This window comes from Amblyomma maculatum, chromosome 2 (assembly GCF_055883805.1).
Source record: "Amblyomma maculatum isolate TAMU_Amacu chromosome 2, ASM5588380v1, whole genome shotgun sequence".
NCBI lineage: Eukaryota > Metazoa > Arthropoda > Arachnida > Ixodida > Ixodidae > Amblyomma > Amblyomma maculatum.
In genome coordinates this window covers 117,024,324-117,047,934 of record NC_139345.1, presented here as the reverse complement: position 1 = coordinate 117,047,934, position 23,611 = coordinate 117,024,324, and the positions used below count along the sequence as shown (strand labels likewise).

Here is a 23,611-nt window from a genome sequence, read left to right as displayed (position 1 = left end):
TAAGCTACCCAATTTCGTATTCAGTAATAAATAGCCAAATTAATTCAGGCTGGTATTAACAACACATTTGAAGAGCTGGATTATTTTCCTGTGTTTCTCTCTGTGTGTTGTGTGTGTCTGTGTTCGTGTGCGTGTGCGTGCGTGCTTATGTGTTCTTTTCTCGCTCTCTCCAAGTTGTCTTTGAGCGGCTGTATATTTCGTAACGTTGATGCATTGTTTTGTCTTTGTCTTCAATTAGTGCTATAAGATGAACCCCGAATCCTTGTAGTTCTGGCTTATGTTACTGACCACTGCATTATGTCACGGCTGCTCCCGTTTATGTAATGCCCTAAACCAAGTGACTCTTGGTTGATGAGGGTAAACAAATTATAACGTAAGAGCGAAGCAGTTTTCGAGGAGGCCCAAAATTCGTTGTGTACGCTGGTCTTCTTTGTAGAAACGTTAAGAATACATATGAAAGATAGATATTCGGCTGGTACCTACAAACTCCTTCCTATACAGGTCATCACTTTGAATAAGCTTTAGGTGTAGATACATTCGACTCAACATAGTTGTTCGTCGGTAGGACTGTATTTTGTCAGCAGATACAATAATACTCTTGCGTGTTTCTGTACTCGTTATAATTTTATCACTTTATTTTTATTTGCTTTGTAGTCAGAACCTACTGCGATAACCTTACTGGGGAAATTATGTTGACGTCAGAACCTATTGCGACGTCTCGCTAAGACACCTAGACGAGAGATATTCAGCATGAGCCTGAAAGTCTTTCTCCTTAAAACTTAAACAAAAAACTTGCGCAGGTTCCCATGTGTTGCACATCGGAAAAAAAATGAACTAGGGTTACAGAGAGACATGCTTGGTTCGCCTTTGTGTGAAATATTTCGAATAGCTTCAGCAGTTATTTGAATCTTGTAGGTCAACGGGGCATAAATGTCTTATCTTCCGCTTCACCAATTAATGCCAATGCGACAAACACGGTTCAATTAATAATTAAGTTTTGAAGGATAAAATTGTGAAATTTTGTAACCACCGCATCTATTCACATCGTTCTGGCATGAATTATAAAGGCTGAATCTTTTTACAAGCGATGTATGCTGCCCTCTAAATCGTTTCAAAATAACGCAGAATATAATTTATATGTGGCAATCAAGCGCAGCACCATGACCAATCCTCTCTAAACCATTTTCGGAAATGTGATCGCATTTCAGCAGTCGAGTTCGCGGGCTCTTAATGCTCTATTTTCATGCTGCTTACTTTATCGCAATAATATTTACCTTTTCGAATTTCATGGTGCTGTGTTTAGGCTTGGCCACCTTGTTATCCATACCCGGCCATACGCTCCGAGATCACAGGTTGTCGGCCGTGCTGTTCAAGGCCACAGCTCAAGAATGAATAGAGTGCCTTGGGCACTACCGCACTTCGATGAGATAGCTGTGTATAGTGCGCGCCGCTAGTAGCAGCACGTTGTTCAGTGGGATATGCTGTCCGTTGATTGTGCTAGCGTTCCAACGGGGAAACGGTACGTGCGGTGAAAGTTCGGAACTTGTGTCGGCAATAAGGTACTGAAACATTGAAATATGCATGTTTTACTTGCCTCTAAAAATAGTCTAAATCTAATCCGGTAGTTTTAGTGCCGGTTCTCACCGTCCAATAATTTCCTGACAGATAGGCGGCACGTGTGGCATGCTCGAGTAGCGAAGGCGAAGGTCAGGAAGCTTCAGTGGTAGGTTGCCTTTGCTAAGAAACAGCCGTTTGGAAACTTTGTGCCGCTAACAAATATCCCTGGCAGCATAATCAGCAGATTATCTGAGATCCACGGTGATGTGTAGGACCTATTCGCTCATCCTCAACTGCAGCTGGAGATTATTCTACTTGTTTATTTATTGAATAATTTTGTATTTATTTATTCATTTATTTCATTTTTATAAACTCTACCAAAAAGAGCAAGCTGGGGTGGGAAGTTCATAAAAATAATGATATAAACATGAACTTCGAAACTAGGACCAGTGCCGTGATCCGCTGTATTGAATATTTTGCGTATTTTCCTACGGCGAGAAGAGAACGGTTATGCGCTCTCTGGGAAGCAATACTTGCTATACGTTTCAGCAGTCGCGGTTAAGCGCTCTGCAAGGTGAAAGTGCCGTTCTCTAGCGTTCCTGAAGACTAAATTTGGAGCGCAGGGCTATAAACGGACGTAGCTCCAACCTAAAAAGGGTCGTTATAAACAGTCCAACATGTCATATGTAAAGCAATAAACATCTGTGTGAAGTGCTACCCTAAAAAGAATCTTAACAGTACTGCTGCTCTTAAAGGCGGCCGTAATGTTCGTATAAATGAAAAGTAACTAATTGCGCATAGCAGAGGTCGTGGATCTCCTCTTCTGCTGATATTTAGGCAGCCCGAGTGTGTGGGTGGCAGGTCCCTGCTGTGAACGCCACTTCGCGTCGATCTAGAAAACAAGGTGCTCACCGCGATTAAAGTTAGAGGTACTTCTCCTCTATCAGGCGTGTTCATCACATTGTAGGACTCAGAAGCTCAGATCGTCACGGATAGCGAAGCAAAGATCATGAAGCAGGGTTCTTGCAGATGCGGGCACCTCATTGCAGAAATGAGTGTCATCGCGGCGAAACCTAGGTTTAGTGAAAGTCAAGAAGCAGCACCCGCAACCGTTGTTTTTTTTTAATACAATCTTGAACTGCCGCTCTAGAGAGAGTGACAAGAGATGGAAAATCTATTATACTATCGTTTAGGAGATCCCCTAAGGTGAATCACATTTCTGTAGAAAGAAGCTATTTTCTTCGATTTTATCATTTCATGCTGAGCACTGCTACTGCAAATATCATGAACGCCATTTCGTGCAAACCATAAATATCAGCCTTTTCCCTAACAACTGGGACTCAGATGATAACGAGCGTTTCTGATGTTGGTCGGATATATCTTCAGGCGCTGGCGGCTCCACACCAGCTGGTAGTAACCGCAGCACGGGATTCTTCAAAAGCCATGGAGTGTGCGCGATCTGCACCCTCGTGGCCACGTTGCCAGCTGCGCTCTCTGTGCTCTACGTCCTGAACCAGTGGGTCTCTGAAGACGTCCGCTGGCGATCCTTCTGTCAAGCATATGACGTCGATGCCTGCGTAACAGCTATGCAGTCGCTGCAGGCTTTCCTAAGCCCAACGCTGGATCCGTGCGATAATATGTACGCATATGTTTGTGACCAGTGGGACCACGGAATTGAGGTCCACGCTGATGGTGCTACGTTGGTGGACAGTGCCATAGCGAAGTTCTACGAGACAGTACACAGGTAAGGCACATTTAATCCGGCTTGGGTGAATATGCCAAACCATGGTAACTTAAGACCTTATTCTCCGAAGGTGTACAAGCAGTATAGATCTTCGAAAAGATCGTTATATTGTATGTAATTTGCTGACTTTATTATTCTTATTCGTTTAAGTTTTCCGAGAGGTCGCAAAAAGATAAAGGCCGGTGCCCACCCCATTGGAGTGACGTATACCACGTACGCAAAGTATTTTTTGTCATTCGAGAAAAGGGAGTTTCCAGACCGAATTAGGTAAATGATTGTATATTGTGCGATAAATTTAGCGAATCATGCTTTTCTTACTTAAGCTCCTGAAATATTATGCTAAATTTCTGAATTATATTATAGCAATATCTTTGAGAAACAATACTCACACAGGCGTCGTCAGTGCGCACACTACAGGGATGACAAAATGGCGTATCACCCGCCGTTCTTCAATTTATTAGTCTATTTTATTAAGGTAACTATTTTTATTTGATGCCCTTAATCTCCCTCATCCGGTAGTAAGCGTGCGTGGATGCACCTGCCGCATATATTACCACGACTGTGCAAAGGACGGTCATACGCAGCATATTACGTCGACGTTGTGACAGAAAAACAACGGATGTGCCTATGGCTGAAAGTATTTGGGCGATGACATCGCGGGGCCCTGATTGGTCATCGGGATGTCTGACGTCATGACACCACATGATATGATATGACCGAGTTGTTACGTTACCAACTTGCCGATGTGCTGCGAGATGGCATGCTGCAATGAGTATCGAAACCATCGGGAACCCCGGAGCTTGAGTGGGATGCACATACGCTATGCCGCGCAGACACGTCCATAGATATTGGTTAAAGGTATGCTGCACGGCCGAATAGTGCGACTTTGCGCGAAATCGCTGAAATTGCTTTCAGAAATTGCAATTATGTAAAGCTGCAGTATTTACTTCGCGTATTTATGTGCGGATAGTATTATTTTCTGGATTTTGTACGCGCACTCCACACGCCACCCACATAGGCGGGGGTCATGTGTGACGTCATACATCTTGCAGCGACCTGCTCTCGCCTTACTCTGCTTGCATTGCTTCAAGTGTCATGCCTGTCGGTTCCGAGCTGAAGGCGTGAAATATTACAAATCAACAGTTAAAACGTAGAAGTCGTCGTGCGAACACCAGTTATTCAAATTGTGAGACGATCAACCACTACGGCTGCGATCCCGCCGCGTCATGAAGCGACGGTGAGTAAAATAAGCTCGGAGATTCGGATTTCGGCCAAAAGTGCGCTGATAGCAAAGTGACAGCTCTAAATATTATAATGTCAAAAAATGTCAGTCTTTGTCTAAAATATACGGCCCAAGGGGTTAACTTCTCAGCCTTGTAACGAGGCTCCTGGAAGCAGTACTGGAATATAAACATAAGCTTGAGTAGAATGAGGACGAGATTTGTATTCTACAGGTTTTTGAACACTCGAAGCGCTCAACGAGCCCTGTTACGGTAGATAGAAACGATACCCTTGGGCCGTATATTTTTGACAAAAGCTGCACATTTCTATGCACAAGACAAATATTTCTGAAACAGATTATTTTCTTCGTCAAGGAACCGCATTCATTATTCGCTTCCTTCGCCAAAACGCAGCCGCATCTTTGCAATGGGAAGGGGTAGGGGGATTAAGCAGGCATTTTTACACCAGGCAAGCAAGGCTAGCAGCGTGGTGACTGCTGAAAATTTAAAAACAGGGTTCAGTATAGCGTTAGCAAAACGTTTGCAGCAATTTTGTTTCTGGAGCAATAGTTATTATCACCTGTCTGACTAGCACCTTACTCTCACGAACCTTACCTCTAGCAATTGCAATGGCGGTTTGAACCTAACGTAGATATGCGAATATCGGCGCCGACGTTACATTTTTGCGTCATCTAGGCCCGGAGAGAAAACCTCACCACATAGGCTTGGTTATATATTTGCGCGCTGGCGTAAAATACTTCACTAGACCACGCATTAGTTTTTCTGACAGTTCAGGTATTTATATATACAGCCTGCGGGCACATTTGTTAACGTCCTGCAAATTCAGAATAATGAACACGAGTTTGTTCGCAATTTAGTTTCATAAGGCGCCGCATCTCAAGATGACTTTTCGCCTGAGGTTGTTTGATTATAAATAGTCATAATAATGAGGCCACTCCCAAACTAATACTGCTCAAGGAAAATGCTTATAGTATAAACGTTTCTGCTTATTATCCATTTATGTTCGATGTGATTACATGCATTGAACACTTCCTAGAAAGCACTTTGTTTTTTCAACCTGCTTAGTTTTTTTTTTATATGCCCCACATGTAGTTTTCGCAAATTTCATGTCCCCGCTTTGCGAAGGCGTCGTGCGTGTTCCGCTTTTTATGTGGTATGGGATATAAGTACGATAGAGAACAAGGCTGGATTCACTGTCAGCTATATGCCAAGGAATAACAACACACCAAGATTTCCTTCATAGTTGTTCTTGAAGGAATTGCCGGGGAAAAAAATGAAAGCTGGAATATTTGTCCATGAGGCTGCAACACAAAGATTCATACTCTTAGCTGCTTGGCGCCTTTCGGAAATATATACCCTTCCCTCGCACTGCACGATTGTTACAACTTTGAGTACAGCAGTACCGCTGCACCCCGCTCACTTCCTTGGTGGGGAAGCTGCGTGAATCGAATTCGTGTTCCGAAGATTCCTGGCCTGAGTCCCTATAAAAAGCGACAGCATTCCTAGCGCGTCCCCTACGCAGTATGTAGGGCGAGCGTAATGAACAAGAACGTTGGCTGAAGTGGGCGCTCGTCGTGGCAGGAAGACAGCCCAGCTATGAGCATCAATCACATAGTACGTGACGCTCGGGGTATAACCGGATGTTTCCCATCCGCCGCACTCAGGTGAACTCTCAGGTTTCGTTTAAAGTAAGTATAAATACCAAAGAAAGCGGAAGGTTGGACCGCCGTCGTTGTAGCTCAGTTGGGAGAGCACTGGACGCGATATTGAGAGGTCGTGGGTTCAACTCCCACCATCAGTGAGTTAGTTTTCCTTCAGCTTTGCATTTATATTCTTTCCGCTTAAATTCATCACATGACTAATTCCGGTCACGATCTAATATGAAATACTAAGAAGATAATAATATTCCTTTCGTTCACCTTGGACCCGTAGACTGTAAGCTCCTTTAATTGTATCATAACGAGCACCTCAAGTCACACACACACACACACACACACACACACACACACACACACACACACACACACACACACACACACACACACACACACACACACACACACACACACACACACACACACACACACACACACACACACACACACACACACACACACACACACACACACACACACACACACACACACACACACACACACACACACACACACACACACACACACACACACACGCACACACACATATATATATATATATATATATATATATATATATATATATATATATATATATATATATATATAGCGGGTGAGCCGTTATAACAACTGGGATGACCGCATGGAGATCAACAACGTCATCCTCTACCTGAGTGACGTTGCTAACCTCTGGTATCGAAATCATGAGGCCGACATGCCAACTTGGGCCAACTTTAAGGCAAAGTTCACGGAAGTTTTCGGTCGTCCCACAATTCGGAATCTACGCGCTGAAGAAGCCCTACGCGTACGGGTTCAGCATGAAGGGGAAAGCTTCACAAGCTACATTGAAGACGTCGTAAATTTATGCAAGCATGTCGACCCGTCTATGGATGAGGCTGGCAAGATAAAGTACATAATGAAGGGAATTGATGTCGATGCATTTCACATGCTGTGCGCAAACAGTCAGTATACAACATTTGCCAAAGTTTCGACGAAATGCTCAAGCAACGCCTCTGCACTCGTCGCTCTCTCGCACCTGCTGCGTCCATCTCTGGCCTGGCTGTGAGCAGCGACCTTTTGGCTGACATCAAAACTTTTGTTCGAGATGAGGTCTCCCGACAGCTTGGGCTTTTGTCTGGCCCACGCCCGTCGTCCACAGCCCAGCTACTTACCCCTGCGATCCGACACGCCATCACGCAGGAGGTTACCGATGCACTTCCCAGTTTTGGCCAGCCAGCGCCTGTCACACCTCATGTCGACCCTGTCCCACTGCAGCCCACACCTCTTGCTGCATCATTAAGTTACACCTCCCCCCCCCCCCTGTTGTCGTGCCGCCTCTACCTGTACCAGTACAAATGCCTCCCACATATGCACAAGTTATAGCCCGCCCTCTGCCGCCACAGTCCTTTGCGTACGTGTCGACTATGACGCCACCGACTGTCGCTCCACGGTTCCGATCAACGACGCCTCCCTACAATCCTTGGCGCACGAATGACAACCGGCCTATCTGCTATGCCTGCGGTATCACAGGCCACGTCGCCCGCCTGTGCCGTCGTACTCTGCGTTCTGCCCCTGCACGCACTATGGCTGACTGCAATTATCAGTACGACACTTTGCGCCCACCTTCGGCAACATCTCCAGGGCAGCCGCACAGCTCATCGGGAAGCCAGCACATTCCATTGCACTGTTCGCCGTCCCCTGCCGTGAGACCTTGTCGCCAATGCGGCGTCGCAGCGTGACACAAAACTCGGAAAACTAGCACCCGCAGTTCTTGGGGCACGAACTGCGCACATTTCGCCTACCATAAGTCCTCGTCTGTCTCCGCCGAACGTTCTCGAAGTTTTTGTTGACGGTGTTCATGCACTTGCACTCGTCGATACAGGAGCCACTCTCTCCGTCATTGGCGAAAGTTTTTGCCGCTCGCTTCATAAAGTCACCACCCAGCCTTCTGGACTCTCTCTTCGCACTGCCAGCGCCGATTCCGTTCCTCCGTCTGCTGCTTGCACAACGCGTGTAGTTATCGCGGTATACATCGTCCAGTTTTTAGTGCTTGCGTCATGCTCGCATGACTTAATTCTTGGCTGGAATTTCCTTTCCCGTCACAATGCTGTTATTGACTGCGCCCGCGCCCACGTCGCCTTCTCTGCGCTCTGTGATGCGGTTCTTGACCATGCGCTGTCTTTTCCTTGCGCCAAACTTGTCGCCGACGACACCGACATTCCACTCAATTGTGCTGTGATTGTTCCCGTGTGTGTACCGTTTTCTCTCGACGCGACTGTTCTTTTTTCGCCTTCTCCCATGTTCGCCTTTCACCGCCACCTTCTTCTTCCCTTTGCTATCATCGATATTAACTGCGGTGCCGCTGACATTGTTGTTGCGAATGCCTCAACTGCTGTGGTCTCGCTACTTCGTGGCGAATGCCTTGGTCATATTGAAGTTGCTGACCTCATCTCATCGTTTGAGGTTGATGGGTATTTACCACAGGGTGCCCACGTATCCTTCCTAACGCCGATTACTGCGTCTTCCGATATACCGAGTTGGGACATTTTTCAATCGTCTGTGGCCAGTGACCTCGACCCAACTCACCGTGAGCAACTGTTCGCTCTCCTCAACCAGTTCCATTCTTTGTTTCACGCTCAGACGACATCCTTGGGCCGTGCGACCGAGGTTATTCACCACATCGACACCGGCAGTCATGCCCCTCTTCGCTAGCGCCCTTACCGTGTTGCGCCTACGGAGCGCCGTGTTATTGCTGAGCAGGTCGACGACATGCTACAACGTGGTGTAATTCAGCCTTCACCTAGTCCGTGGTCGTCTCCCGTGACACTTGTGAAAAAGAAGGATGGTTCCATAAGATTTTGCGTTGGCTACCGCCGTCTTAACAAAATTACACGTAAAGACGTATATTCACTACACCGTATTGACGACGCCATCGATTGTTTATAAGGAGCCGAGTTCTTTTCGTCCCTGGACCTGCGCTCTGGCTATTGGCAGGTACCTATGGCTGAGTCTGACCGACCCAAGACAGCCATTGTTGCCCCTGATGGACTATATGAGTTCAATGTGATGCCGTTTGGTCTTTGCAACGCTCCTGCTACGTTTGAGCGAATGATGGACAACATCTTACGCGGCCTCAAGTGGAACAATTGTCTTTGTTATTTGGATGATATCGTCGTTTTCTCTCCCGATGTTCCGACGCACTTCGTGCGCTTGCACCAAATCCTGAGTTGTCTCACTGGCGCCGGTCTCCAACCTAATCTGAAGAAATGTCGTTTTGGCGCGCGCAAGCTGACAATACTGGGTCATGTCGTGTCCAAAGATGGCGTCCTGCCCGATCCGGACAAACTACGTGCGGTCATAGAATTTTTGAAACCGATTCGATTTCTTTTAAAGAGCTGCGCAGCTTCGTCGGCCTATGCTGATATTTTCGCCGTTTTGTCCGCAATTTCGCTACCATCATTGCATCGCTAACAAAACTGCTGAATGGTCCCGCCGACCTGTCTACATGGACCTCACTCGGCGATGATGCTTTCACTGCGCTCCGACGTCTAATAACTTCACCGCCCATTCTTCGCCATTACGACCCATCCGCTCCTACAGAGGTGCACACTGACGCCAGCGGCATCGGACGCAGTGCTGTCCTCGCTCAACGCAAACCCTGCTTTTCCGAATATGTGGTTGCTTAAGCTAGCCGAGCCCTAACGAAAGCTGAATCTAACTACACCGTCACAGAAAAAGAGTGTCTTGCAGTCGTGCGGGCCTTAACAAAGTTTCGCCCCTACTTATATGGCCGCCGCTTGAACGTCATCCCTGATCACCATGCCCTCTGCTGGTTGGCTTCCTTGAAAGACCCTCCTGGACGCCTCAGCTGCTGGGCTCTTCGCCTTCAAGACTGAGTTTGACGTGATACATCGATCGGGACGCAAACACTCCGACGCTGACGCCATGTCGCACTCGCCGTTGCCTTCTTCTGCACCCTCGGACTCGATATACGAACCCTCCGTTGCAGCCCTCACTTCCGACGACCTGCCTTTTGAATAACGCCGGGATCCCATAATATCTTTGCTCCTAGACGCCCTCACCGCGTCCTCACCGTCTTCATTCCCGTGAGATCTTCGTCGCCAAGCTTCCCATTTTAAGATCCGGGGTGGTCTGCTATATCGCAAAAGCTATCGCCCGGATGGTCGCAAGTGGCTCTTGGTCATTCCTTGCCATCTTCGCACAGACATTTGTGCCCATCACCATGCTGACCCGCAAAGCGCACATGCTGGCTTGTTGAAGACATACGAGCGTCTCCACCAGTGGTACTACTGGCGGGGGATCTACAACTTTGTCCGCTGCTGTATTCGCTCCTGCACTGCTTGTCAGCAGCGGAAGTCGTCTCCGCGCCCCTCCGCCGCCGACCCATTACAGCCATTGCCTTGTCCAGCGCGACCCTTTGATCGTGTTGGCATCGACCTTTATGGCCCCCTTCCATCTTCGACATCAGGCAACCGCTGGATAATAGTCGCCGTGGTCACCTCACTCGCAACGCGGAAACTGCAGCCCTGCCTACGGCTAGTGCTCGTGATGTCGCCTTCTTCATCCTGCGTCACTTCGTTCTACGTCACGGGGCTCCTCGTGAACTTCTCAGTGACCGCGGCCGCGTCTTCCTATCTCAAGTGGTCAACGAGCTGTTGGAAGCTTGCCAACAATACATCAAACCACCACAGCTTACCATCCTCAAACCAACGGCCTCACAGAAAGGTTTAACCGAAATCTTAGTGGCATGCTCGACATGTACGTTTCTTCTGACGCGTCTAATTGAAATCAGGTGATTCCGTACGTCACCTATCTCTATAACACAGCGTCTCAGGCAACGACTGGATTTTCCCATTCTTTCTCCTATACGGTCGTGAGCCTTCCTGTCTACTGGACACCATACTTCCTTACCACCCTGACAGTTCAGAGTACACTTCTCTTTCTGATGTTTCCCGTAATGCTGAGCAGTGCCGTCAGCTGGCTCGTTCATTCACGTCGGACATTCAAGATCTTCGCCGACATGAGAGCGATCACGGCAAGCCCGCTTCTGACTTTCCTACCAACACCCTCGTTTCCCTCTGTGTTCCGGCTGATTCCAAATTTTCTGCAAAGTATAAGGGCCCTTATCGTGTATTAGAGCGTACATAACCAGTTAACTATGCCGTGGAGCCGGCAACGCCTTTTCGGACCACCATCGCCGCGGCCGAGAAGTTGTTCACGTCAGTCGACTTAAGCCATACTACGATCCCCTTGTCATACCCTCGCCTTAAGTCACCAGGATGACTCCCTCTTTCCGCCGGGGCAATTGTAAGGAAAAAGATGATATAGCGCCGACACTAACGATGATGAAGACGCCGATCAGCTGGCGCACGCACTGAGAACTCGGACTGTCTTGTTCGGACGAGATTGTGCTTCGCTCTACGATCGTCTTGTGTCATCGGTCACCGTCTCCAGTCCTTCGAATAACCCCCAATAAACCCCTCTTCAATATATATATATATATATATATATATATATATATATATATATATATATATATATATATATATATATATATATATATATATATATATATTGAAGAGGGGTTTACTGGTTTATTATATATATATATATATATATATATATATATATATATATATATATATATATATATATATATATATATATATATATATATATATATATATGAAGGAAAGAAGCCAACAGTCGGCGAGGCCAAGGAAAGCGTTGGGGATGGTTCTTTATGTCTTTTTTTTTTTTAATGTTTACTTGGATAATCACAGAAATTAGTAATGTAATCTGTTAGGGGAAAGATAATTAAACACAAAGTAGAAGAAAAAAGTAGAAGAAAAAACAACGTGCCGATGGTGGGATCCGAACCCACGACCTCCGAATAACGCGTCCGGTGCTCTACCAACTGAGCTACATCGGCCGCTGTCTCCGCTGCTACTTGCTTGGGTATTTATGTTGTCTGTATACGAACCTTGAGAGTGTTCACCAGCGCCACCCTCAACCATAGCGGCGGACGTAGAACGTCCTTTGTTACCGCCAGCGTCACGTAGAACGTGATCAAGAGCGAGGGCGAAAGCTGTGCTAGAACCCTCTTACGCTACCTATGGCTTCAAGACTGCCAGAACCGAGACTCCCGTGAGCTACAAGCAGATCAATTAAAGGGAAATGAGGGTGCTCGTTATAATACATGAAGGAAAGAAGCCAACAGTCGGCGAGGCCAAGGAAAGCGTTGGGGATGGTTCTTTATGTCTTTTTTTTTTTTTAATGTTTACTTGGATAATCACAGAAATTAGTAATGTAATCTGTTAGGGGAAAGATAATTAAACACAAAGTAGAAGAAAAAACAACGTGCCGATGGTGGGATCCGAACCCACGACCTCCGAATAACGCGTCCGGTGCTCTACCAACTGAGCTACATCGGCCGCTGTCTCCCCTGCTACTTGCTTGGGTATTTATGTTGTCTGTATACGAACCTTGAGAGTGTTCACCAGCGCCACCCTCAACCATAGCGGCGGACGTAGAACGTCCTTTGTTACCGCCAGCGTCACGTAGAACGTGATCAAGAGCGAGGGCGAAAGCTGTGCTAGAACCCTCTTACGCTACCTATGGCTTCAAGACTGCCAGAACCGAGACTCCCGTGAGCTACAAGCAGATCAATTAAAGGGAAATGAGGGTGCTCGTTATAATACATGAAGGAAAGAAGCCAACAGTCGGCGAGGCCAAGGAAAGCGTTGGGGATGGTTCTTTATGTCTTTTTTTTTTTTTTTAATGTTTACTTGGATAATCACAGAAATTAGTAATGTAATCTGTTAGGGGAAAGATAATTAAAACACAAAGTAGAAGAAAAAACAACGTGCCGATGGTGGGATCCGAACCCACGACCTCCGAATAACGCGTCCGGTGCTCTACCAACTGAGCTACATCGGCCGCTGTCTCCCCTGCTACTTGCTTGGGTATTTATGTTGTCTGTATACGAACCTTGAGAGTGTTCACCAGCGCCACCCTCAACCATAGCGGCGGACGTAGAACGTCCTTTGTTACCGCCAGCGTCACGTAGAACGTGATCAAGAGCGAGGGCGAAAGCTGTGCTAGAACCCTCTTATATATATATATATATATATATATATATATATATATATCCAAGCAAGTAGCAGGGTCCCCCGATGTAGCGGCCGATGTAGCTCAGTTGGAAGAGCACCGGGCGCGATATTCGGAGGTCGTGGGTTCGGTTCCCACCATCGGCACGTTGTTTTTTCTTCTACTTTTTGTTTAATTATCTTTCTCCTGAACAGATTACATTACTAATTTCTGTGATTATCCAAGTAAACATTAAAAAATACATAAAGTACCATCCCCAACGCTTTCCTTGGCCTCGCCGACTGTTGGCTTCTTTCGTTCATATATATATATATATATATATATATATATATATATATATATATATATATATATATATATATATATATATATATATATATATATATATATATATATACATATATATATATATGCATATATCGGATTGATTTATTAGCAAACGGCATGCATGTAAGCAAACAAGAATGGCAAAGGTAGCCGCAGGCTGGAGCCATCAACGATCTCGCGTCTTGCCTTTAATTGCATAGCGGTGTGGTGTGTATGGTGTGTGCCTTCTTTGCTCTTTTCCTGCGTCTGTTTTCGCTGGTTCTCTTCTATTCAGTATGAACCAAATAACCCAGAAGTTTACTCTCCTGCCTTGAAATGAGAGCGAATTAATTTATTTTCCATACCCTTAAGCGCCGAGGGATTATAGAGGGGAGTGGGGAAACATAAAAAAAAGTAATATATATATAACAAATTGGCAAATATATATATAGGTAAACTTCGAGAAAACTACAAATGTTCAAATGCAGAAGAAAGTATTACGCATAAATATAACAAAATCACAAAGGTAACGCATAAAAGTGCAAACCCGGCACTGAAGAAAGGAACTTCCGATTCAAGAATACCTAACATGTGGCACTGTATCAAATGAGCCTCATCAGAGACCGACAATATTCAGCATCTGTTACGAAAGCCACGGCTGCGGGAAGGAGGTTCCAATCTTTTATGTGCAAGGAACAAAACTATGCAAGAACATGTTAGCATGGCAAAAAATGAAACCAGTCTTGTGCTGATGATGGACACGAAAAGAGCGATTGGCGGATGCAGTGATGAGGCCTGTGTGCAGTGACTGATGATAATAAAGTTTATGAAAAAGGCATAAGCGCAGACATTTTCTACGCTGTGCTAGAGAAGGAAAAGAAAAGTTAGATTTCATTGCTGTTATATACTGGTCGCCCCCCAGTAATAATTCATAAGAATAAAACGTGCTGCGTTATTCTGAACAAGCTCTAATGCAGCGCACAGGGTGACATGGTGAGAGTCCCAAATGAAGGCGGCATACTCCAATTCTGGAAAAATAAGTGTTTCTTAAAGTACTAATCTTATTTAGAACTGTGTGCACCTCCAATTTCTTAATACGCCCGTAGTTAAGGTACTTTTTTACGCTGCGCAGTGCCGGTGCGTCCGCCTTAATGGACAGTGCTTTTTGCGCGGAGGTGGGACTGAAACGTTTTAAATACGGTTTTGTGCTGACGTTCGCGCTTGATAGAGCTTCACCGGTTTTAATACAACATCCAAGACTCAATAAATGTTTACACGTTGTGAGTTCTGCCGCCGTCAACATACATGACTGCTGGATTCCAACTTAGGGTGATTTTATGCATAACAGCAGGAGTAGCTACTCAAAACTGAGAGCGATACGTGTGACGAAGGTTTACGGCCCGCCTGAAAGTGCTGTCTGGTGGTATAGCGCTTTTCTTGTCTCAGACGGTGAAGTGTAGCGCTAATGAACACACTAGTGAGGTTTAGTTGTAGCAACAGTTTGATATGTACAGAATGTAAATATATAGGCGCAAATCTGCGTAATAAAAGATCGTACCTCTTATTCCATCTCTAATATATCCATCTAAGTTCTGGAACGTTATCAGGCCCAAAGAACGAACTGTCATTCAACCTTCATATAGTGCTGGGAATACAATGACAAGTGAAGGATGTTGTACTGCCTTAAACCTTGCCTCAGGAAAATCTTTTTCTGATTGTCCCTTCCATGTTTGCTCCTGAAGTGCTTAAGTACGCTTTCTTTCTGAGGGGCTCCGTTGTCATCAATTTTTCTGGGATTGTGACGTTAACTTAAAGCCTCAAGTTATCATCCAGTTGTGGTGTCGACAACAATAATTCGAAGTTTTTGAAGAACAATTCAGTTTATTGCAGCTCATATTTAGCTCATCGTTTCACCGAGTCTGTCGAACACGCCACAATGCCAGCGGACTGGAAGATAGCCAGGTTGGTAATCCGAATTCTCCCATACATACAGACCCATTTCATTAACAAGTATTCCTTTAAAACAAGAGCACACTATATATTCTAACCTCAAATCGTTTTTGGAAAGTAAATATTTCTTAACCTCCATGTCAGCTCGGTTCCGGAAAAATGTTTCTTGCGTGACTCAACCCTTATATTTCACTAATATCTTATCGACATCTTTATATAGTGGTTTAGTAACCGACTGCATCTTTCTTGACTTCACTAAGGCTTTCGATAACGTATCACATTACTTACTCCTTCTTAAAATGAGTTTTCTGAATATTGACCCTAATCTCCTTAAACGGATTGAATGTTTCTTGACTAACCGCACCCAGTTTGTATCGGCTATAACGACTCTCTATCATCCCCATGTGCCGTAAAATCTGGTGCTCCCTAAGGCTCTGCTATGGATTCGTTACTCTTATTGATATGCATTATTGACCTTCCTATTGGCATTAACTCTTCCCTGAAGGTTTCTGCTGATGACTGTGTTCTTTTTCGGGCAATACATAATGTCAACGACAGTTCCCTCTTTCAGTCCGATCTTGATAACGTCTTAATTTGGTGTCAGCGATGGTCTATGGTTCTCAATGCACCAAAATGTAAAATTATGTCCACCTCACGCCAGTCTAATCCATCTAAAACGTTCGAGTACAAGAATAATGAAGTTTTATTAGAAAACGTTTTCTTATAAAATAACGGTGTGTTCACATCACTGACAACTTATCCTGGCCCATACACATAGAATATGTTATTAACAATGGAAATTGTACCCTTGGTTACATGCGCAGGAACTTCTCTCAGGCTCCATCCCATTTGAAGTTACTTTTATATCAAACACTAATCACTCTCTTTTCATCCTTTCCAAATATTCTCGCGCGGCTAGTGTTTATGTAATGAAATCTAAACTCGGTCTGACTAATCTCGCAGTTCGTAGAAATATTTCACGCCTCAGTCTTTTCCACAGCATTTTATTTTATAACGAGACACTAAAATCGGGTTTTTTTTCTGCTATGCCATCCAACGTGTCATCACATGTTGTTCAACCGCCCAAAGTTGCCATCCCAACTTGTAAAACGAATGGGCTTTTAATACTTTCGTACCGAACACTAACACTGAGTGGAACAACCTTCCACCCCATATCGCCTGCATTGAAGACGCGTCATCTTTCAAGCCACTTATCACCAAGTATGTCATCGAACAAACGTCTACATCATAATTTTTGCCTTTTTTTCTTTGCCTTTTTGCCTGTACTTTTATTTTTTTTTCTTTTTGCACCCACCCCCTATATAACGCACTGAGGGCCCTACGGGTGTTGCAGTAAATAAATAAATATGAAAGCGTGCTCTTTGCTCCAATTAATATTTTTATCCCAATTTTTTCGTGTTTTAAAGAATACAGCGTTCGAGCTGTAGATCTAGATTTCATTCTTAATAACAAAACGAAACAGGCATTTGCATGGCTAAATGAAAGAGTACAGGAATATCAGGAGTTAAACCATTCAAAAAAATTCCCCGGGCCAAACAACGTTTATTTTCGTGTTGTGCTGTAATTTTTGTTTCGCTAATAGGGACAATATATGACCAGGCGTAAATACAGCCTAAATTGCTGCTTGCCGCGCGTAAAAGCTTAATATATACTTAATAAGATTAAGAAGCCTAATGGCACTTTGCCGAGCTGCATTGATTTTGAAGATACAAAAAAAAACTTTAAAATTAAAACCTTGGACGGAATATTAAATTTCTTTCCAAACGTTACACAGAAAAAAAATCAGACGTAACTTAATACGCCTTGAAGGCACCAGTGTGAATAGTCACCAAAGCAGCTGATCACAGAAGAATTGCAGGCCACAGCATGCAATTTATGTTCTACACCCACTGAAAGCAAGTATGGTTAAGAGATTGATGTATCTCTTATCAAGACAGCACACGTAAACCCCAATGACGAGATGGTTCTACTTGGCCTTTCTTTTCTCATTGCTCTTCGTACACGCGCTGCCGGCAACAATATCTAAATTACTTCAGCATGCTTAACCTGATACCCGAAACCTTTCTTAATTTTTTTCTACATTTCTAACCACGACAGCCAGCTTGTGAACGGGCCAGTGCTAAGTCCGGATGTGTTCGGAAGGCACGTGCTGCAGCGAGTCTACACGTCTTGCTTCGCATCGCTGAGCGAGGCAGGAGCCAAATCATCACCACTCAGGGTGCCGAATGAGCTGGATTCGCTTCTGCAAGCGGGCCGTATCGACGTCCTCATGCGTGTCGTGTTCGACAGGACACTCCAATATGGCCTCGAAATGCTCTGGGGAGTGCGCATGGAACGCACTCGTACTAGCAACACCTCCGTTCACGTCTACGCAGGCCGATCTCTGGCGGAGAAGATGGAAAGGAGTAACAAGGGCATGTCTGTAAGTGTAGAGTCCATTCTCAGCTATTACCTTTGCATCCGAGCTTTGAAACGTGTATTACCGCTGCCGGGTGCATAGAGTGGCAACGATTTCACGGCGTTGCGATTTCCTGCTTTCTAAGAATTCTATGGCGATTGTCTACGAAGGTGTGGGTAATAATTAAAGAACTTGCGCGGACGATCAATGAACCAATTGCGGCGTATGCGAAAGATCGTTAATTTTCTACAGCATGATAAATAAAATTGCTCTAGTCGGTTCATATAATTTCAGAATACTAAAAATACACAATGGAGACGGGACGTAAAAAGACCAACGAACACTGCACATACGGCGCGCTGTGTGCACATGTTCGTGCCCATTTGTTTCGTCTCGCCTTTGCGCAGTTTAGAAGTTTCTTAAATTATATGCTAAACTATTATTGTGTCACGTATGTAAAGAAAAAGAAATGCCAGTGCTCGTTTCTGAATAATTTATTACGTAGCGGCGGTTTCCTCTTTGTTAATTTGCACCTCATGGGATTTTCAGTAGCCGTTGTCATTCCTTTCAGGTGAAGGACTGATCATCAAAGGGATCATGATACCCTTGTGGTTAACTACGTGAACACTCCATGCCACCGCTCAAAGGCATGCTTGTTCTTCTTCGAAGCAGCGAGAATTCATACGGGTGAATTCGAATGTCCTGTGTGTTCGGCTTTCATCTCGCCTTTCCACATAAAATGAGCTCGCCTTGTTGGAAGCCCCTTCTATTTGCCCATGCTATCTTGCCTCGCAAACTGACACAATCAGCCGGCCTGTCACACAATCGGCTACTTCCATGAGCGAATAAGGCATTAACGATGTTGCACCTCCAACATAACAATACCCGCCTATGTCGCATGCCCGCTGGAATGTGGCAATGCATGTTTTAATTTTTCCTGGCTGCGAGGTTTGAAACTGTGCACGCCGAAGGTGGCGTAAAATTTCTGCTGACATGCCATATCGAAGGCTTTCTGGCTCATGCTTGCTGTGTAGAGAAAGTGTGGTGCGGGGAGTCTACTCCAATTAGACTCAACTACACTCTGTGTAGAGAAAGTGTGATCCCAAATTGTGATTAGAAAACGTCCTTAACGCTGCCATTTAAGAAAAAAATTATGTCTACACCGGAAATCGAACCACTATCCCTCCGATCCCCAGCCTAGCGCACAAGTCACTACTGTAAGCCCAGCTAGTGAGAAATAGATCGTAATTCCCCTTATATAGCGACAAGCCTGCTGTCCCCATGGCAACGTAGGATGCACCACTGTGCCTTGGCGGATAATATGAGAGAGGGTGTGCTGGTGTCTCTTCTGTCAGTCTTGCCCTGAATGCATTAGCTAGCAGACGCACGATGTGTGCTAAGCGGACTCCTATGTCTCCAAACAGTAAACAAGCTGATGCCACAGAGAGCAAGCGTCGGAAACGTCAAGAACGACACGCTTGTGATGGTCAACGAATTCCTCAATATTCGATAAGGCGGAAGAAAGCCCTGACTGTGTTCGTCTTATTACTCTTAATAGATGTTAATTGCCTCCTAGAATGTTTACATTTGATGCTAACACTCGCAACTTCAAAAATAACTCACATTCTGAACTGGGAAACATTACGCGCATCACTGTTTGCCAGGCTTCGATGCGCCTTGCTTTTGAACAATTCGTGACGTCTTTCCTCTCCCTGTTTCTCTCTTTCTGACACAAAGGGAGTATTTTAAAAATGTAATGTGCCTCTCCGATCCGAAATAGTTGAAATCGCCAAAATGGTCCACGTCCATCATATTCACTATTGGTAACATCAACTTGCGGATTTAAGAAAGCAGTATTTACAACTTAGATTTATGCTCAATGAGGCGCTCCTTTGTACCCATTTTGTTACCAGCCTGATGACGGTACACGGAAAGTGTGGCTAGATCTTTTTATTTCTAGTAAAGGCTGTACAATGAATATGCGTCTATGGTTTGCGCCAAGTGGAAACAATTGTGCTGCGCTGTTCTCGATTTTTTATGTCACAAACCATGACAGCTGTGGGCATCTGTGTGCTCACAAGCCTACAAGCTCTTCCTTTTCCACCTTCTAAACCGTAGTGTCAAGCGCTACTGTTGCTTTTCTCATCTTGTTTCCTTATTATTTCTCTATCACCACTGACTGTAAAAGGCCACTTTTACATGAATATTTCACTGCGCCTGCCGACTTCGGAACATCATTTTGTGTGCTCAGCTACTGTTTGCGATTATTCTTCATCATCAGCCTAACTATACTCACAACAGGTTAAAGGTCTCTACCGATCCCTCCGAAAACCCGGTCCCGTGCCAGCTGCATCCACTTGACCTTCACAATGTCCCCCCCCCCCCCTCCTGCGCAAAAGCAACTTTCTGCTGCCCCCATCAACGCTTTCCTTGCGTTAGACATCATTCGGTTACCCTAAGAGATCACTGCGCATCCATCCTTCGCAATAAATATGTTTTGCCCATGCCCATTTGTCCTTCTTAATGGCGCCTTGAAGGTTTTGAACTCGTGTTTGTTACCTGACCCATTCTACACGACTACTGTCTTTTAATGTTACAAGTACCTTTTTGTTGCATAACCATTTTGTTAACCTTCACGTTTCTGCCACATCAACGTGTACCGGTAAAATACCACTGCGTTATACTTTCCTCTTGAGGGATACCAGTCAGCTGTCCTCGTATTTGCTTTACAACGAGGCCGTCTTCTTCAGCTAAAGCCGAACATCTTTTATGCAGTAGCTTTCGTCTCAGCATTAACGTATTCATCAACGTCTTCCCATAAACGTTTACCCTAATTATTCTTCACTAAGCAAATTACTGCCTATGTCATCCTATGTTTACAGCATTGAATCTTTCCAATAACCTCGACATCTGGCATATTGACTGGGTTAGAGCATAGTATGAAATGTTTTTCAATTTTAGTCTACCCACCCAGGCATTTTTGCATCCTCTTCCTGTTTAATTGTTTGCTGAAGAAGGTAGTGATCATTTATAAGTTATGTGTTTCGTTACTTCGGCTAATGATGACCCCCTGCTATTTATAGAACTAATGCCATAACCATATGTCCCCGATCTGCAGCCTCCATTTACCTACCTTGGCACTGAAGTCGCCCATCAGTACAGTATACTCTAGGTTTTACTGCACTCATTGCCGCTTCCAGCTCTTCATAATCGTATTCGAACTTTTATTGTTCGTGACAACATGTAGGTCCGTAGGCCTACATGTAGATTATGTTTTTATGTTTCTCTGTTCTTTTCTATATCCTTATTGACCAGGCGTCTTACACCTAGATCGCGTCTTACACCTAGATCTCGTCTTTCCGCAAAACAACTATAGCATAGCACATGCCCGCGGTGTTTATACATTATCTGCTCAATTTGCTCCAATATCCTATTTTACCCTTATGATTTGTCATGTTATGCCCTCTTTTTCGTCGTACCGCCCTATTATATATCCTTAACATAAGGTTTTTGTGTTAAACGTTGCCAGGGTCAGTCTTCAATCGCAGTTTCTGTGGAGCCACAGATTCATAGCATCATCCGCTGCGTCAGAGGTGTGACGGCCACCGTGATCAGTTGCTTTGAAGCTGGTACATGCTACAAGCCGGCAAATAAATGGTGTATTCATACATAATAGAGTCTTTTGCACATTTAAAGGCGCAGAGCTGTCGCCGGGCTAACACTTCGTGAGTAGAGCAGCACTAGTTCCGAGTTCACCATGGAACATCCTTCGCTGTGCGAACGTCATTGTTTGGCATCGAAAAGTGGATGTTGTGTTGTGTTGAGGCCTCATGTGCGCGGCAGCCCTCACAGTGCTCAGGGCACTGCAGCAGGGGTTCTGGATTTGAGAGTGCATTTTTATTTTTCGCGTTTCCTTACTTGCCGCTCTTTCGTTTCATTTAACGCAGGGCCGCTAACCATAAGAAACCCTGATTGTTAACCGTTGTTAGCCTTGGTTTCTCCTACCTTGCTGTTTTTCACGTTAGGTGTTAGGCCTGGTATATTCGGGCAACCTTTTTGCGCTCACAAAGGTGTAAAAGAAAAATGTTAGAATAATCGGTGGTACTCAGTCACAACACTAGGGTGGCCGAATCCTGTCCTCGGGAGGGAGTACTTTCCCGCTGTGGTAACCGGGATAAGACCGCACCGCAGACGAGGTTATGTTATATAATTCAATCTACACGCACACTTTCGTTTCAGTACAGTTGAGAGTTTCGTGTCACAGGAATTCAAACCACGGTTTTTTCCACCCGCAGATCACATTCGACATCTACGCCGCCCTTGCTCCGAAAATCCGCCAGTTAACTTCGGCTACTGAAATACAGACGATTAGCTACTGACTTTGCGTCGTGCTATCCTTCAGACTATTTTTATGATAACAACAACGTAAGACACGGCTGGTCTCGCGGGAGAGTGCGCGCTCTTTCCATAAATGATAATAACATTGAAAACTCAACCTTAAAGTCTTTACTTTGACTGTTATACTAATACATTTTATCATGCAAGCATTATATAACTTACATTACATTTTCATGAAATTATTTTCAGCTTCGGTGCTATATATGGATGGTTTGGAATCTAACGCTGAAAGACGGTCCTGCTGTTGCAGACGAGTTGCTGTAATGTTGGTCTTGAAGAAGCTTCGATGTGATCACTGCTCATTAAGTTTTTTTTTTTCTTTTTGCTATTCTTGTGCAGGCTTGAGAAAAATTGGAATTAAAATGAACAAAAGTGGAACCCCCCCCCCCCCCCCCCCTTCCCCCCCCATGCCGCAATGAATGTCATATAATCGCCGCGGGAACAATGGAAACTTTTCTCCTTGAGTTACGCTCTCCGCCGCCGCAAGGGGCGCGACTTGTTCACTGTTCGCTGCGCATCTGCTTCAGCGGCGGCGGGTGGCTTTTGCATGGTTTCGCGCTGTCGCTCGCTTGTTTCGTGGTAAGTGCATCTCTGAAATGAAAGAGCACAGCAGGTAGATGCTGCAGCGGCATGTCGTCAGCGTACTACGCACGTGAACCGAGTCTTTATATACGAAACACTGTCGCTCAGCAAACGTTCGACAAGCATATGACATTCATTGCGGCATGGTAGCTACTTTTGTACATTTTAATCCCAATTTTTCCCAAGCCTGCACAAGAATAGCAAAAAAAAAAAAAAAAAAAAACTTAATGAGCAGCGATCACATCGAAGCTTCTTCAAGGCTACCATTACAGCAACTCGTCTGCAACAGCAGGACCGTCTTTCAGCGTTAGATTCCAAACCATCCATATATAGCACTGAAGCTGAAAATAATTTCATGAAAAGGTAATGTAAGTTATATAATGCTTGCATGATATAAAGTATTAGTATAACAGTCAAAGTAAAGACTGTAAGGTTGAGTTTTCAATGTTATTATCGTATATATATTAGCAAATGTGTTTTATTAAAAACAGTATTTTATTTTGCAAATAAATGCAGCTTTAATGAAATTATACATGATATTATGCTTATTATAAAAATAATAAAGAAATGGTTTGATGACACAACTTGTGCTGGAAGCGGGAAAGAGAGGCTAATAAATGGCGCAGCT

The 23,611-nt window shown here is 44.7% G+C and overlaps 1 protein-coding gene across 1 annotated transcript in view; it reads left to right on the top strand.

Moving 5' to 3' along the window:
* Positions 1-3,143: 3,143 nt before the first annotated feature.
* LOC146199655 (uncharacterized) overlaps positions 3,144-23,611 on the top strand; it is a 45,693-nt gene continuing 25,225 nt past the window's right edge. The window contains exons 1-2 of the mRNA XM_084592167.1: positions 3,144-3,301; positions 17,703-18,027. Coding sequence (XP_084448293.1) covers positions 3,144-3,301; positions 17,703-18,027 — 483 coding nt within the window. The remainder of the gene's footprint in view (positions 3,302-17,702; positions 18,028-23,611) is intronic.